Raw genomic sequence first — 18,650 nt, 5'->3', positions numbered from 1 at the left:
AATTTTTTATTTTTCTTTTTAATAGAAAAAGTCATGTCAGTATCGGTATGCAATTTGGTGTGCCAAATCGCTTATACCTAGCAAGGCTCCCCAGTGAATGTGATGTGGATTGCACGTAATATACACAAGAACTAGAAGACATACAAGAGGTGTAAAAGAAAGAAAGCTGAAGAGGGAAATGGTTGGTACGGACACAGAATCATGAATTCAAGGGTGGAGAATTTTCTTTTTTGTGGCGGCATAATTCTGATTTTGGACATGGTTTATTTTAACCACGTGCCATTTTAATTTCCAGTCCTATTTACGGTGAGAGATAAATATTTATATAAATATGTAGTTGGAACTTTGGAGTAGTTGTGTATATGCGGTTGGATTATGTATATAAGAAATTATCACTCCCACCCGCATTTGAAGCGCGTGAGTCAAAATTAAATTGAAGTGGAAAGAAAAAAATTGGGAAAATAGAATCGATTAGAATAAATACAATATCAGACATTTAAAACATTGATTTCTTCCTTAAAAATAAATTTATTTTAAGGAATTAGGATGATTAATATGACATCAAATAAATAATAAAATTTCAGCAACATATAAACACAAGTTTAAAGCTCGGTTTGAATACAGAAATACTCTCAATTCATCTCATTTTATAATTAAATTTTCTCAAATTTTTATACAAAATATAATAAATAATTTAATTTTTTTAAATTTTAAAACAATAATAATATTAAAAATAATATTTTATTCAACTCATTTAAATTTATCTCATCTCATTTCATCTCATCTCATTATCTAAACTAATCATAAAATATTGTTTTATCTTCGTTCACTCATCCAGTCCCCCTCTCCAAATATTTGGGGAAAAGGTATTAAAGAAAACAAGGTACGTAATTGCTTGGCTTCTTAGTATTTAAGCTGCATTACTTTTTTTTTTTTTTGAAATATTAAGCTGCATTACTTCATTCGAATAAGAACGTGCATTACACTTCTCCAATTAGCGTTTTACGCAAACCGGCTCATGTCAACTCCTCCCCTCTTCTCGCTCCTCACCCACCTCCGTCTCTCGACCCCTGCCCCTCTCCCTCTCGATTCTTCTCTCTCTCTCTCTCTCTCTCTCTGACATCCAAAACAGATAAGAAACGCCAATGATGTCCTGAATTTTCGAACCAAGCACGACGGAGTACTAGAAAGAACAAGAACAACAGAGAAGAGGGAGATATAGAGATGGACAACATGCTATGCGACGAGCTCCTTGAAGAAATCTTTCAGAGACTTCCACCATCACCCTCTTATTCACTGTCAGTCTCTTTGGTGTCCAAGCGCTGGCTTTATCTCTACCGCAACTGCACGACCTCCCTCTCTCTCCGTCTTACCCCACACAATTCCACAATCCCCTCCTTTTCCTCCCTCCTCTCCCACTACCCTTCTCTTCTGTCCCTCTCTCTCCTCCTCTCCTCTGAACCCGCAGCCACAGCCGCCGCTTTCTCTGACCTCCTCCTCCTCGCAGTCTCTACTTTTTGTTCCAAGCTTCATAATTTAAGGTTCTTGGCGGGCCCGGTCTCTCTTTCTTCCTTGAATTCTCTCTCTTCAACCTGTATCCACCTTACCTCGCTCTGTATCAATCTCTCTAGGCCTATCCTTTTCACTTGGGTTATGAAATTTCCTGCTTTAAAGGAGTTATCAGTCTTCGTATGCTCTGGGGAAGGCCTATTACGAGAAATTGAGTTTGCTTGGGAATATGGGTCGTGGGAAAATGAGGATTTTGATGCGGAATTGGGCTTGGAGAATCTTTGTTTGTCTGGAATTCGAGCAGATGATTGGGGCTTGAGTTGGCTATGGAGAAGCTGCAAAAGGCTGAAGAAATTGCAGCTACGGAATTGTGGAGGTGTTGGAGACGGTGGCTCTTTTTCGTCCTTTGTTAGGTGCTTACAGGGTCTTGAAGAGGTGGAGCTCAGGACCTGTAGGAGTATTGTTGATGGGGTGCTGTTAAAATTGGCTAAGAATTGCAATTCTCTGAGTTCTCTTTTGGTTTATGATGGTGGTAGCAGAGAGGGTCTGCTGAGGTTCATTAGCCAGTGCAGGTGCAATTTGCAAAAACTCGATCTTCGATTACCACTCGACCTTAATAACGAGCACCTCTCGGCTGTTGCATTAAATTTCCGGGGTCTTTTGAGTATTAGGCTTCAAAGTTGTTGCCTTGTCACTGGTGAAGGCCTTAAGGCTCTTGGGGTTGCCATGAGTTCTGGGCTTGAAGAATTGGCATTGATAAATTGTGATGTTGTGGAACGAGAACCGGGGTTGCTTGCCACATTGGGGCAGAATCTGAGGCAATTGAGGAAGTTGGATTTGTCTTTTAATGAAATGTTATTTGATAAGGAGTTTATTTCAATGCTAGCTTCGTGTAATGATATTCTTGATTTGAGGTTGAGAGGGTGCAAAGGGCTTACAAATGCAGCCATGGTCTCTATGTTTAAGAGTTGCAAGAGCTTAAAGAATGTTGATATTATGCACTGTTGTGGAATTGAGGCTGAGGCAGTGGAGCTATTTGTTCTGAATTCTCCACAATTGAGACGGATGCAGGTTGAGGAAAGCAAGCTTTCCGATGTTGCGAGGACATGGGCATCCACTAAGTTTATTGAGGTTATTGTTTAATCGGAGAACATGCTGCAGAAGAGTAGCTGTTCAAGTTGATAGAAGTTTCAAGCGAAACGGGTACATATCACTCCACTTGTTCTAGTATGTTTGTAAATTTATGTTGCTTATTTCATGGAACACAAGGAGAGACTTCTAGCTCTGTGAATAATTATGAATATGATTGTATAATATTAAATAATATATATCACACTAGTGAACTTTGAGCTTTTGAAGCATGTTGTGTTGATTCTTCTTTGGCACTAGTTAAGCATTGTGAGAGCTGCATGTTCCTTGATTCATATTCATGCTACTCAGACATCTTACCTTGGACTGATTATGAGATCTTCTTTTTCCTTTTTTATTTTTTAAAAAGTTCTTTCATAAAATACAAGCCTAAGCATTTGTTGGTCTATGCTTGAAGCCCAAAGCAACATATTCAATTCTGTGGATGATTGAGGGCTATTCTTTTGCAAGTAATAATATGATCTGCTCGCTCAAGGTTTAGGCAGATACATTGCCTGTTGGTGTCATTAAGAAAAAATTCTAGGTGTTCTAGTCATTTAGAGGTCATAGATAATTGGACTCAAGAATGGTACTTATGGTTGTTTACTTGTAAATTATAACGCTAGTTTTTTAGTTGTAGATAGTGAAGAGTGGAGAAACATGCATGCCATGGGTTTGTTCAATTTCCATGGTCAATGCGTTAGCTTGTAGATGGTTAGTTATAAATAAATGTATTTTCGTTCTGAAGTTTTAGATGTCATAAGATAGAAGCAAACTTGAGCTTCACCAAAAAAAAAAAAAAAAAAACTGGTAGAGCATATTATGCCTAGTTTTACATGAGAATAGTTGTATCTCCGAGGTAGACTCTCTAGATGGTTTTGCACAACGTTGCCAACATCAGGAATTGATCTGCAAGTACAGTAAGATGTATCCTTGAATACAAACAATATTATAATACAATAATGATTGTGGAAGTTCATTAGGTTGTATATAGATATTCCAAACGTAGAAAATTTTGCTCGGCACTGATCCATCTAGGTTGAAGGTCAGGTAGTAATGTTAAACTTAATGGACAAATGAAAAATGGAAATTCTTGAAGATTTGCTAGCTATGGAATTTAAAAGTAGACAATTTGAGATAATCCGACTCTTATATACACACTTTTAGGATAACTTTTTGCTTCACATTCTGCAAGCACAGAAAGGAATAGTTCTTCATTTTTAACTATTTTAGCTGTGTGTGTATACATATATATATATATATATTTTTTTTTTTTTTCTTTTTTCCGGTGTGGGTTGAGGATTGCTCTCCCCGATTTAAAGCATCCCTTGGTTAATAGTTGGTCTTTCCATTCACCCTCTTATACTCGCTTTTGAATGTTAACGTGCCTGTAATGAGCCATTGGCATTTCCTCCTTGCCTTGGATTTTTTTTTTTTTTATTGGCACTGGGTGTCTGAGAACAAAGTTCCAACTAATGCCGGGGTGCACAGGCCCCTTGGCAAGAAGTTTCTTGCAAGTGCACCTCGGATAATTTAAGGGGAAGTTCCCTCAGTCTGATGGCCCCTAGAAATTATTGACATTCAAGAGGATTCAAACTTTAAACCTGGAGGGAGCATACCACCAACACCAGGGTCTTTACCACTTGAGCCAATCCCTAGGGTTTCTCTTTGCCTTGAATTTTATCTAGGCCTCTTGCTAGGTTGCTTGTTATTTTGCTTATGGGTACTCCATCTTCCTAATTTATAACCTCTTAGTTAGTAGTCAACCTTTCCATTTTTTACCTCCAAATATTAGCATGCCTGTAAAGAACCATGGGCAAGTCCTCCTTGCCTTTTGGTCTTTGCATCATTTGGTTGGACAGATCAAAACTGTTTGGGAGATCTGAAATAACTTTGATGAAGCATTGGAAGAGTGTCTGGATATGAATGAAGTCATTTTCATTTTGAAGATCAGTCCCCTCCCTTTCTGAAACTCTATTTACTAGAAATACGAGATATATAGCGGGGAACTAGGAACTTATATCATAAGTCATCACACGTGAATTGAAAACAAAAGTACTCATAATCATTTCCAAAACCTTTAAAAAATAGTTGGTCTTTCATGACAAAAAGGTTAGTCCTTCAAATGCTTTGAGGATCTAGCTGGATGCAGTCCAATGGCTATGAAACACAAAACAGGAAAGTTTTAATATTCATGAGATATATGTGTACGTGTGCGGCGTGCCCCTATGAATATATATATATATATATATTTATATGAATGGATTGATACAGTATATTAGCTTTCCTTAGTACATATCAATGCATTCAACTTGAACGTATTGACCGTAATTAGTGCAGTTATGTAAAAAATCTAATTCGTCCACTTCTCTTTTTTTTTTTTCAATCTTTGAAGTTTTCACTTCTCAATCCAGAAAGCGTCCTCCCCTCCATTTCAATTAGTGTAACATTTATGTACTTGGCTTGGATGGACCTGTAACAAATGTTAGATGAAGAACTGGGCTTGGGTTTGTAGGAGAGTGGCAAGCACTGAACAAGATTTGAACTTTGCCCATCTCTATCATGAGTTGGGATGCATGAAATCAAGGTCTTGGGCTTGATTTGAAATCAGGGGTCTTAAACAAGATTTGAACTTTGCCCAACTCGGATGCATGAAATCTCTCTCCCCTATGCTTTGTTCCTTTTTCTGTAGTTGGGGGACCAGGGTTTGGGCTGATTAACCAAGGTCTTTAGTTGCGTCCAATTAAATCCTTGTTTGTTTTTACAAAATTTCTCAACTCAGCTCATCTTATTATTACAATTTTTTTAAATTCTTACAAAAAAATAAAATAATAATTCAACTTTTCAAATCTCAAAATAAAAATAATATTAAAAAAATATATTCTAACAATATTTTATTCAATTTTCAACTTTTATCTCAACTCATCTCATCTGCAAAGTTTGGTTATACAAACTATCTTATCTCATCTAGGGGTGGGCTTCGACTCTGACGGAGTCGGAGTGCCCACCTTTGACCTTAGACTTCGACTCAAGTCGGAGGTCAAAAGCTACTTTGACTTCGGTCGGAGTGAAGTGGGCTTCCCAGCTACTGGGCCCCAGTTACCCTACTCAAATTGGGCTTGGGCCGTGAGACGTCTCTAATCCAATTTTCTACAATCGCCAACTTATATCGAGGGTTTGTTTGGCGCACCGAGCCCCATTCTCCCTCCAACTGACTCCAGCAAAGCATACCTCATGCCTCCATCCTCAACCTCCATCCACTTGAAAGTTGTTTGGTACTTCTGTGCTACATCCAACATCATGTATGTAAAGTTCCATCGAGTTGGAACGTTCAGTTGCAACATACTGGAAGATGAGATCTCAAGTTGTTCGGCTATTGCCTTAAACTGGCGGAGCTGTTGGGGGAAGCCCTCACATATCTCATAAGGTTCCAGACTTTAATAATGGAATCATCAACCTCATTGAATCCCTAAAAAACTATTAGGTTGATGATATGAGAACAACATTGAAGATGAATAAACTGGTTCTTACGAATAATATCCTCATTTACCGTCGTATTCCACCTGAATCAATCAATAGTAGTGTCATTCGCACTGGCATTGTCAACCGTGATACAAAACACTTTTCTAATCCTCCAATCCTTTATACAGTCATACATCTCCTTGCCAATGGATGAACCCTTGTGATCAATAATTTCTTTGAAGCCGACAATCCGCTTTTGCAACGCCCACTCACTGTCAATAAAGTGGGTTGTGATACACATGTAGCTCACATTCTATATGGAGGTCCATGTATTAGTTGTAAATGACACTTTATAGCCAGTGGCGACAAATATTTCCTTCATCGCTGCCTTCTCCTTGACATGTCTCTTCAAACAATCGTGCATCATTGTATACCATGAAAGTATAAGAAATCGTGACTCGAAAGTGTGCACAAATTTGCAAAAGCCTACCTTGTCAACCGTGGTAAAATGCATCTTATCGGTGATGATTATCTCTGCAAGGACATCCCTCAACATTTTCTCACTGTATTGAGGGATTGATAGCTTTTTAATCTACGTGTCATTAGTGGCTTCAAAAGTCTCATAACTCAGTTTCGTCTGATCAGTTGCTACAAGCCCTTTGTATATCTTATACCGCAAGCAGCCCGTAAGATGTGCTATTAATACTGACGTGCCTTGCTTTTTCGAATGATAACTGCATAGTTGCCCACAATAGTGGCATCAAGCTTGCGGGTTCTCACGATCACCGAGAACTTTGGTGAAATATTCTCATGTCCACGACCTTTTTTTACTAGGTCATGCTGGTGGATCAGCCTCAATATTCATCAACTCCTCCTCCTGATTAAGCATATCAATGTCTTCTAGATCTATTAGAACTTGACTACTTGCATAAAAGATAGTTGTTCTAGATGGAGGTCTATGACCTGAAGTACCGTTGGTGTCACCGAGTGACGCCAACGGCCGTGCATCATCTTCTTGTGGAGAATCACAACAAGATGGTATAGCACTCGGTGACGCCAACGGCCGTGCATCATCTTCTTGTGGAGAATCGCAACAAGATGGTATATCATCTATAATTTGAGCAAATAATATGAAACAATTAACAAACAAATGTCATTTAATATGTTATGACAATTATCTACAAACTGGAAACACATTGAAAAGGAAAAACATATGACTAGTCGTGTTTGTCATTTTAAAAATAAATAAAATACAAAAAAATGAACGTTTGCTCGAACTACACTCGAGTGAAAGCTTGAGCAAACAATCTGTGTGACGTTTGCTTGAGCCATACTCGAGCGAATGCTCGATCGAACAATCTGTGTAACTTTCGCTCGAGCGAACATCTCTTGGAACAAAAACACCCAATTTTTCCAAAACCTAAATCCCCAAATTCTTAAATTTAATTGCCTAAAGTCTGAAATGATTGAAATGCAAACCACAAATAATTGAAATGAACAACAAATCATACAAATTTCACAAAAGGAGGAGGAACAACAAATCACATTTCACATTTTTACAATTTGAGGAGGAACAACAAATTTATTGGAGGAGGGACAACAAATCATTTTTACAATTTGTGATAAACTCCGGAAGGTGGCTCGCAATGGCCTTAGGTGACGGTAGATGGCGGGGGAGGTGAACTTGTGTGGAGAAAAAGGGATTGTTGTGCGAAAGTGAGGGGGGAAGAAGGTAGTCCTGCGTTTTGGACCACTTTCTTCACAAAACGACGTCGTTTTGATCATGTGTTGCTAAAAAAAAAAAAATTGGAGTTCAGGGTCGTAGTTCGGAGCCCACATGGGCTTCGACTCCAACTCTGAACTCTAACTACTAGAGTCTGACTCCAAATTTCGCCAACTACGACGGAGTCAGAATTCGGCTGGAGTCAGAATCTCGGAAATTTTGCCCACCCCTAGCCCTAATCTCAACTAATTATTACAACTTTTTTAATTTTTTATACAAAATATAATAAACAATTCAACATTTTTAAAATCTCGAAATAAAAATAGAATAATACTAGAGAGAAGTTATTATAGCAGTGCATACTTTGCACTCACTGCATGACTGCTTCTAATTGATTGTTCCCAACACTCACTTGGAGAGATGTGTAGTCTAAATAATACCACATCATATATGTAAAATAGATGCTCCCAATAGTGGCTTCTATCTATATTTATTCATAAAAATAATATTTAAAAAGTTATATTTTAATAATATTTTATTCAACTTACAACTTTTATCTCTTCTATTTTTATAACCAAACGAGTTCAGTGGTAGATGTGACTCTTGTACATGGGTCATAAGTTTGCGTTTGGACCTGGTTAGCGAGTGGAACAACAGACTATAAGAATACGATGGTCACATATGCCGCTGACATGTGATGTATCAATTGTGTGTTGAATCAAGCTCACAAATAAAATTATGATTATGATCATAATCAGGTCGACTGTCGTTGGACCTTGATTATGATCTCTATATTATTTTTAGAGTAATTATTATTTGAATAAGATGGAGATTATCCATGTTTTCCACCCTAATTATGTGATTATAAAGAGTTCTTATGGTCCCCCCCATTAATCAAATGAGACTTGACGTCGGGCCTCCGATGAACCCAGAATCTTATGTTGTCTTCATCATGGGGGACCCACCCACTTCCACAAAATATTTCCGACGGTCAGGATTCAATTACCGGTAGCAAATTTTGACATATACCTCTTGAAAGGGCAAAAATAAAAAAAATAATAAATAAATAAGGAAGACGCGAGTCACAGCCCGCTTTTCGCGGCCGTACAATTTTGTTTTTGGGCGCGAAACTATCAAAAAAAAAAAAACACTCGCAAAAACTAATGGCCAAGGGTTTTAGCTTCCCGCCAAAAGTCCCGGGCAGCAGGGGCAGGCACCACCCAAAGTGGTGGGCTATAGATGGGGCTGAGAATTTGGGGCAGGAGTCCACAAAACCGCGTTGATATATATATATTTTTTTGGGTCAAGAAAAAGGGGAACGAAAGTCGATGATTGGTTGTATGAATCAAATGTATTATATTTATTAGTGTTGGGTTTTTTTTTAAAAACATTTTAATAAGAATCTTTCGGTGGTTCTTAGGATTCCCTCTGGAGGCCCATCTCATGTGTACTTTGTCTAAGACCCTTTTTTTTTTTTTTTTCTTTTCTTTTTTTTTTTTTCATTCAAATTTCAGTACATTGGATTCTCTTATGGAGTTTTGGCTAAAAATGTAATGTAATGTAATGGAATATTAATATGAATCCCCCTATCTTTTCTCCCTCACAATTTAATAACCTCAAAACCCTCATTCAATCATCTCTCTCCTTCCATTTCTCTCTCCTGTATAATGTCTTTGTGTTTATTTTGATGCCCCTCAGATCCAACATGGTGTTGGGTATTTTGGTCGAATCCCACATGGTATTTCCTCTACCTTGTATGTGGCCAATTAGAAAACATAAGAAAATATATTTGCAATCGTGAATTCTACAACTGCTGTATAATCGTTTTGAAAAAAGTGAATAAAATATGAGACTCACATGAAGAAAATTAGTTTTTTAACAGTGGACCATACACTTTTTCAAAGCGATTACGTGGTGTTTACGTACTTCACGATTGTATGTAAAATTACTCTTAAATAAATTGAGTTATTCATGTGGGATGCACATGCAAGCAATTGTCATGCAGAGATAATGGCTGTACCAGGACCATGACCAGCTGACCTACTCCTTGGTTGGGAACAAAGTGACTGCCTATCAACATGCCACATGCCAATTAATAACTCACAGGGGTTCGTTGAACAATGTTATGACTTTAATTTCTTTAAACAGGTAATGAAAAGTATGAGAATCATATTCATGGTGCATCTTAAAACTCAACAAGCTTAGGGTCACCTGCTGCTCAGAGTAATCACATGGTTTTGGAACAATAATACTCTGCTTTGTGTTAAACAATTCCATGTTAGGGGCCTGTGTGTCATGTAATTAGGAGTTATAATCACATGCTGTGGCAGAAATAATGCTTTTGTTTCCTTTTGTATAGGGGACCCTGAAATGAATATCTCTGTATTCCTTGAAGTATCTTTGAAACATTATTATTTAGCCATGCAAGTTATTTAAGGGTGCTGAAGTACAAGAACAAGGCGTGAGTCAATACGTCTCCAAACTTGACCAATATTAAATGAGAAATGATAGTCGCAGTTGTGAGTATGTAAGTGTCGCGCAATCACTTTGAAAAAAGTAAATAAATATGAGATTCACATGAAAAAAAAAAAAATTTTTAATAGTGAATTTCACTCTTTTTCAAAATGATTGCACGACGTTTGCACAATCCACAATTGTATATAGCATTACCCATATCAAATATAGGAGAACTCAACTGTCACCAACCAGTCACTCTGACGTGTTGCTTATTCAAGGCATCAAATCCGGACCAATATCCTAAAGGCAATTTCAGTTGATTCAATTGACCAATGCAATTTATGAATAGCCATGATGGACGGTATGGAACAATACACCACAAAATGTGTCATTTCCCTTAGGATATGATCCATCAATCCGTATATCAAGACAAGGAAAGGATATTGATTCGGTGCTTTGTCCATTGCAGGGTGATTTATGGAGGAGCTAAACAACTTACTTTCATTACATTTACTCTCCAAACAGAACTGAAACCAGTGAATTACTGTTTTTATCGTCACTAAAAGACCAACTAAAAATAGAATTATTGCAGATTTAGAGGCCGGAATTCACGGGATAAGACACCAAGCTCAAGGAGGAAGACATTAACTGGAATTTGAGACGGTTTGTGGGTGATTTTGCAAACTGTAGAACCAGACTAATTGATTGTTAAGAGGGAATGGATTGTTCAGTTACATAATAGTCACAAATACACAGTTCCATTTTTCAGTACAGTCTCACCCAATCAAGTTTACATAATCGAGCCCCCCAAATGAATTTTCTTTGCAAAATCTGCTGCTCCCCCCAAGGAAGCAAGGGTACGGTTAAAAAAAAAATGTTACAATTAAAGAAGTATTCATGTAAGAAAACAAAATAGCAAACAGCAGCCCACCTCAGGTGGTGTCCAATTGCACCATTATAGTGACTGTTTCTCAAATAATCCAAAGGGACCTAAATCTGACAAAGTAGGATCTTAGGTTTTTTTACTACGGCATTACTGTATGCATGCTTACTAACCTACTTAAAAGGGTCCTAATCCCCATAACCATTGTTTAATGGTAAAGAGATCCTTATTGATTGAGAAAAACTTCCCAGTCACTTTTTAGCATATCCCTTGATCATGCAGAACATATCTTGTTTTACTCCATTATAAACAACTGGCCTTTAGGAAATGATAAAGATGCCTAAAATCTTATCCACAAACACGTCAGTTTGCCATACCAAACACCGTATTTGGGCAAACCGTCTTTGTCATCATGTCATGTGCCTGCCTGAAGTATTCAATCTGAAAGTTGTACCATTACCAAACAATCCCTCTACCACACCTAGGATGCTAATCTACAACCTTATATTTGTTTGTCCTTTTATAATCAGAGAAGCATTACGAGGAGGTTTGGCTTTGCATAGAGTTCCAGGTGAGGTGGGCATGTGAGTGGGACATAGAAGAAGATTAAAGAGTGTGGCAGAGCATATAGGAAAAAAAAAAAAAAAGGGTACTTGGGCTCTAAGCTGATGACTTATATGAGGTATTTGTCATAGTCAATCGATTGCGAAGCATCCGTGCAGCATCTCGGCCTTGAAAAAGATTTACTTTTTACTTATATTGGCCAACTTTTGGCAACCTAACTAGGTATGGGCTCGTTTTATGCAGTTCTATGTACTCAACACACGTGTGTATTTATGTGTGGAGGGACTACGGAGAGTAGAAAGACCAAGCATGTAAGATGTAGGCGTTGTGGCGACTGACTAGAAAACCTATGGCCATTTTGTATTAGCCATGTTTACCGTAGCGACCTCCTTTACTAAAAAGAATAGTGATAAAGAAAGCATTAAACAGTCGAAGTAGTCCATTCCAACAGAAACACCAGACATGAACTAGCAACTAAAAAACCAGCTAAAGCAAGGAGCTTGAAAATGATATAGAGACTTCTCATTGACAAAAACATGAACCAAACTAGAATAACCATTTGCTAAATATCTTCTTTGTACATCAGATTCCCTCCACCACCCACAACAGAGAGGAGAAAGCAATATTAAAACAGAGAAAAGACACAGAAAAACACAACAAAACCCTTACTTTACTCTTACCTTAACTCTAATTTCCAACTACTCTCAACGCTACCTTTTTTTCCTTTTTTTTTTTCCTCGAATTGACTAATCTCAACTCAGTTTGCTTTCTCAACATGGAGTTTGAAAACTGTCTCCAAATCAGGAGGAGTGAAATACTCCCTGACACCGTCAAAATGACATCTTGAAGTAGGCCTGCGCTTCCTTGGGGCTGGTGGGCAAGACAATCTCTCTGGTATTCTTGCTTCTTTTGCTGTTGGGGTTGTGGAACACGCTACCTCGTCATCGTCTTGGCTCTCTTTCCCTCTGGGCTTCGTGCTTATCGGCTTCAACGAAGCTCTAACTAGTCCACCATCCACTTGAGGTTTCTTTGAGACCCCCATGTCCAACCCAAACAAAATGAAAATTAGACCCTTTGAACGGAAATTGAAGCAAACCCAAGAAAGGAAACGCCCTTTCCTCTGATCAAAACCACTCGAAAAAAAAAAAAAACGAGAACAGAGCGAACCAGAGTGAAGAGAATGATGGGATTGTGATCTGCAAATAAGAACAAACAAAACCAAGTGAAAGATATGCTAGGAGAATCGGATTGGACCAAAGTGAAGAAAAAGATGGGATTTTGCCTGAGAATCAGAACAAATTAAGAAAACAAGTTAAAGGGAGGGAGAAAAAACCAGTTTAGAGAATCAGATTGGAAAAGTGAGTTAAGACTTAAGGGTGGGAATAAGAGAAAAGGGTCTTTGCAAGTTGAGGACTCTGGAGAGATATAGAAAGGAAGAGGTAGAATTTGTGGGAAAATAATAAGAAAAGAGTTCGTGCTGGAGCAAAAGATGTTTTATAATTTGTTGATTTCGTGTGTGAAGGAGGGAGGCAAACCCGTGAGCTAAGCCAATTTGCAAAAAGCTACTCTCTCTAGAGAGGAAAAAAAATACGCGATACTATAATAAGGAAGGGGAAAAGAGAGAGAGCGCTGCCCGCAAATTTACGGGCAGCCGAAGGCCCGAAACAGAGTGAACTTGGTTTTGGCGCCAAAACCTCGAGAATTTTAGTTGGCAACGGCTCTTTTTCCCGCCTTTTGTTCGAGGTTTCCCTTTGTTTGACAATCGTAGCACTCTCTCTATCTCTCTCTTAATTTTTATTCTTAAGGGTCTAGGGAATGGCGCTGCTGACTGGCAGGCGCAAGCGTGAAAGCGACGTCGTTTATACCGGCAGCACTATGTGTTGTGGATGCATCCATTCATTTGAATGGGCTTCAGCTTGTGCTATTGTCGGCTGTATGATCAGAAACGATAAAAAAAAAAAAGGCCCAGACTAGACCTAATTTTTCTTTGGGATTCAAAGAAAAAAAAAAAAAAAAAAAAGGTGCTTTGAGAATCAATGTTATTTAAAACGAAAATTAAACTGACCATACATTTGCATTTATTATTCCTTTTTGTGTATTGCTCTGTGAGATTGATTTTGGCTGAAAAATTGAAACAAGCAACAGAACAAACAAAGATTGCTTTGCTTATAAAACAAGTCTTGTATTGACTGACTAGGCAACTACTGGGCCTCTAGTCTCCACAATAAATATTCAAGCAAGCAAGCCCGTCCTTCCGTCCGTCATGACCATCCCAATGCATGCAGAACCAGAACCAGATCCAAGGTCTTTGTAAATGTATGATGATGCCCCAGTCAGTCTCTCAGAAAAACTAGCTCTCATAGCTTGCCTAGTCTTTGGAATCCAATATGATATTAAAGGGTGAATTTATTGCACAGGTTATTGGGTTTGACCCGACCACTTCACAAATAAATAAATAAATGTGTTCGATTTTTTCTTGTCAGGAAAAAAATAAAGTAAAATAAACTTGGGTAGAATCTTTGAACATGACAATGACTTCACTTATTTTCTTTAGAAAAAAACTGTATGGAAGCATGCAACATACGTATCAACAAATTAAATGAGAATTTTAATACACACATCAATGGGGATAGATTTAGTCCCAGTTTGATCAATATTTTGAATACCGTATCAGATGTTGTATCAGTCAAGATATTGAAACAAAATATTTCGATACTGATACTATTTCAGGATATTCGATATATGAATAAATTATATATAAATACATATATATATAAATTATAAATAGTCTAGTCTGAATTAAGAGTCAAAAAATGAGTTTGTAGTTTAAAAAAATGAAAATAAAATTAAATTATAGGTCAAAATATCGTTCGATACGAGCCGAAATACAAGCTGAAATATAGACCGATATAGCAGGTACCGACCGGTACGAAATGTATCTAATACCTATACCAAACCAGTGGCCGGTACAGTATATTTTGGCCTTATCAGTCGGTTTTGAAACACTGGTTTGGATTGGATATCTACCTCAAATAATCTCAATTCATCATTACAACTTTATCAAATTTTTGCATAAAATATAATAAATAATTTTATTTTTTTAAATTTTTAAATAATAATAATATCAAAAAATTTTAATACATACATGCTACTTTTTCGAGCCTTAATTGGACTTTTTATTTATTTATTTTAATCCCTAAAACGAGCAAAGAAGATGTGTGCTGAAATAAGCAGTCACTCAAAGTCGGGTAGGCCTTCCTCATATATGCCTGCCAAAATTAAAAATAAAATAAAATAAAAAAATCAGTACAAAATGACAAAAACAAACCCAGATATATACGGTAGAGCAACTGTTGTGGGTGGGGTCCAGGGCCTAGCCCACCCAATAGGAAGCCAATTTGGGAACTGCTGCTGACTTGGTGCCACGTAGATAATCAGGCTGTCACTTTAAGAATTATTGGGAGGGAGGGATCACATCATTGTCAATTTCACATGGGTCTTTGTAAATATGTGGATCCCACGAGAACCTCTCCCCCACCTCCCCATGCCATTGCCACTTGCCAGACCAAAGAAGACGGTGCCAAATTGCCAATTTTAGACCGCCCAATGACCACATTGATCGTACCTCTCTTTCGTTTTGGATGGTGGTGATGAAAATGACCCGCCCCATGTTTTAACACTTCAGAGAGAATCATGGCCCTCCATCTTCATCAGCTTGGATACGTATTGTTATTATTATATGGTAAAGTTCTTATCACCACATCAGCTTTCGAATATCCAAATCAGCTTTTGAATACGTAACGCAAGGTTAGTGCGGTGTCGCCAACTTGCCAAGAAAAATAGGCCCTGACAACAAGTCTGACACAAGCCCCTTTTTTTTCTCAGGAAAATGAAACCCAGGTGGTAAAAAAACAGAAGAACAACAGGTAAAACAGAATATCAGATTCTAGCAGGAGAGTGCAGCAACCCCAGCCGACCTTTTCTACTCACACTTATTATTATTTTTTTAATTTTTGTTTTGTTTTATTTTTCTTAATCTAATTTAATTATTTTACTCATCATCCATATACTATATATTTGATAAGAGAATAAAAAATAAAAAATAAATATAATGTGTAGTGTGTAGAGATGATGAGTAAAATTTCTCACCTCATAAACATATACCCAATTGAGGATTGAAAAATTATACTCATCATTCGCTACATCACACATCAACATGTGATTTGTCATTTTTATCATTCTATTCAAATACACATATATTGATGTGTAAATATATATATTTACACATCAAGAATAAAAATGATAAATCACATATTGATATGTAGTGTAAAGATGATGAGTAACATTTCTGATTTGACCAACTGCAAGTTTTACTTAAAATTGAAGACATGCTAAATATATATATATATATATATATATATATATATATATTTGACAATATTTTTCTGCAAATCAGATATTACAAATTATGTGTAAAATATAGAGGCATTAGTTTTTTAAAATTTTGATACCCCATACTGGATGATAAAGATAGATAGTGTATGAAATTTTTCATTATTTAAAAATGATAAGTTCTTATTTTTTATCAAAGTTCAAATGAGACTCAAATTATATTATTAATTAATATTTTTGAAGTATAAGCCTAAATATAACTTGATTCTCATTTGAAGTATTACAAATGATGAGTAATGTTAGATATAAGTTCTAAATAAACAAAATTTCGTATAAGTCTTATAAAAATGTGAGCTCCACTAAAAAATAAAAGGTTTGTTTATATTTTTTTTTTTTTGGTGAGGTCTACTTATTTACAACCACGCTTCCGCTGCCTAATTTATTTAATTAAACATATTATCCGTGTGCTTGAAAATTGCATTAATCATACCCTTTCCATCCATTATACAATGGTTACGATAAGAAAAGCATGTCAGGTGATGTAAGCGCTGGCGCCCCCGGGGGGGAGGGGAGGTAATTCTACATGGCACCGTCACACAAAGCATCGATGATATGACTTTGACATAAAATAGAAATTACTTGTTGATATTATATAATGCATGCTTGAACTCTTCTGAAGAAGAAGATGCTCAAGGCATCCGTGTTTTGACAAAATATCCACCATGGCATTCCTTAAAAGCAGTTAAAACTTTAATTTAAAATTACATTTTTTTAATGAAAAGGCAAGGCCAACTTGGGAGATGGCTCATGGCCCTCCTTATCATCGTAAGGGCGGCGCATAGAAAAAATGTTTGGTCGGTCTGATTGGGATCCTTTGTTTTGTAATGTTATGCTTTACAGGCGTGCTTCATGATATCTATTCGGGATTATTTACAGAGGCTTACAAAAATGAGGTATTGTGCTTGGATTTAGTGATAATTATTTATAAATCATCAAGAATTTATCTTTTTTAGAACAATAATGTTATTCCTCGTTCATGATTTTATCATATTGATATATACAATGCATTTTATGTTGTTTCATAAATCAATCACTTTGAATACAAAATCACTTAGAATATAATATATTTGAGTAGTATTACATGTACTTACATTTTTACTTATAAGAATGATTTTATTAGTTTTTTTTTTTAATTTTGAATTTCATAATTTTCAACATATCAATAACTTACACGTGTAAATGCAAGTTTTTTTTTTTATTTTTTTTATTTTTTATAAATTTTTCTTAAGTACATTTAGCATTTTCCAATATATTAATTAGTGTGACCGAGCATGACAAAACTCAAGATAAATTTATTTTCTAAATCAAATTATATTATGTTAATGGTGTGTGGTGTAAAGATTTTCAAATAGAATTACTCTTTTATCTTATGCCAAGCTTAAAATGGCCATCAAAGACCAATTATGTAGCTGTATGAACACTACATTGACGTGCCAACGTCCTAACGCCATCAGTGAAAAGTTCCAACTTCCTATAAAAGTGGTTAGAAGTAAGAGTAAAATTGTGTTAACAATGATTTAAATGTTATAGATTCATTGCTTTCGCCTAAAATATATCCTCTCATGTTCGGTTCTGGTTATACCCATTTAAAATCATCAACTGTAAAAAATAAAACAAAAAATTCAAGTTCTTAAGCATGATACAAAATTGATCCTCACACGTGTGTGTGTGGGTGTGTGTTTTTTTTTTTTTTTTGCTTAAAAAACATAATTCATTATTTATATATAAATATTTTCAAGTTTTCTAAGCAATTTATCAACAAACTCACCAAATTAAGAAATAATCATCTCGGGTGTCTATCATATCAGGGGGGACTACCTAATTTTGATGTCAACGTTATCTCGAGCCAGAGGTCCAAACATCAAGCAGTTGTCATACACTACCAAATTTACAGAGACTAATATATAGAAAGTAGTTTCAAACCTTAAAAACTTGTTCTTCTTCTTCTTTTCTAACATTCACAACTACTATTCCCATTGAGAGCTTATTGGTAGATGGATGGATTTTAGAGTACACGTAAGAGTGGGACCCTCTGTGGTGGCTAATTCCGACTATAAAATACATAATCAGATCTTGTAATACAGAACAGAAGATTCCACCATGTTCTGCTTAGATGAGCCTTCAGTATGATTATTGTTATGGCTATCATGAGGATTATCAGAGCTAACCAATTATAAACCATCTGCCTCTTCGAATTTTCTTCTCCCTATTAATTGCTCTTTGACCACTCAAACTAGCTTCAAAATGCAATCTTCTTCTAGTTGAAGATATAATATTGGATAACATAATCACCAGTATGCAAGCTGTATACTCTAAGGTACAAAGATTAATACCATGATTTCAGTATAAACTTTAGTGAGTATCACCTTTTAAACTAGCTCGAATGAGTTAAGAGCAAATCCTTTAGTGGATCTCACTTTAAACAAAGCAAAAAGCAGACTTTCAAATGAGGCATAGATAGAACCTCCACTA

At 36.4% G+C, this 18,650-nt stretch overlaps 1 protein-coding gene across 1 annotated transcript; it reads left to right on the top strand.

Moving 5' to 3' along the window:
- Positions 1-965: 965 nt before the first annotated feature.
- Positions 966-2,861, top strand: LOC121250382 (EIN3-binding F-box protein 2-like). Its single transcript, XM_041149507.1, has one exon. It carries the CDS (start codon positions 1,225-1,227, stop codon positions 2,650-2,652), a length of 1,428 nt encoding a protein of 475 aa, XP_041005441.1. The 5' UTR covers positions 966-1,224; the 3' UTR covers positions 2,653-2,861.
- The last annotated feature ends 15,789 nt before the right edge of the window (positions 2,862-18,650 follow it).

Source organism: Juglans microcarpa x Juglans regia, chromosome 2D (genome assembly GCF_004785595.1).
Source record: "Juglans microcarpa x Juglans regia isolate MS1-56 chromosome 2D, Jm3101_v1.0, whole genome shotgun sequence".
Classification (NCBI taxonomy): domain Eukaryota; kingdom Viridiplantae; phylum Streptophyta; class Magnoliopsida; order Fagales; family Juglandaceae; genus Juglans; species Juglans microcarpa x Juglans regia.
Note: the sequence above shows the minus strand (reverse complement) of the source record. Positions and strands in the feature narration are given on the sequence as shown.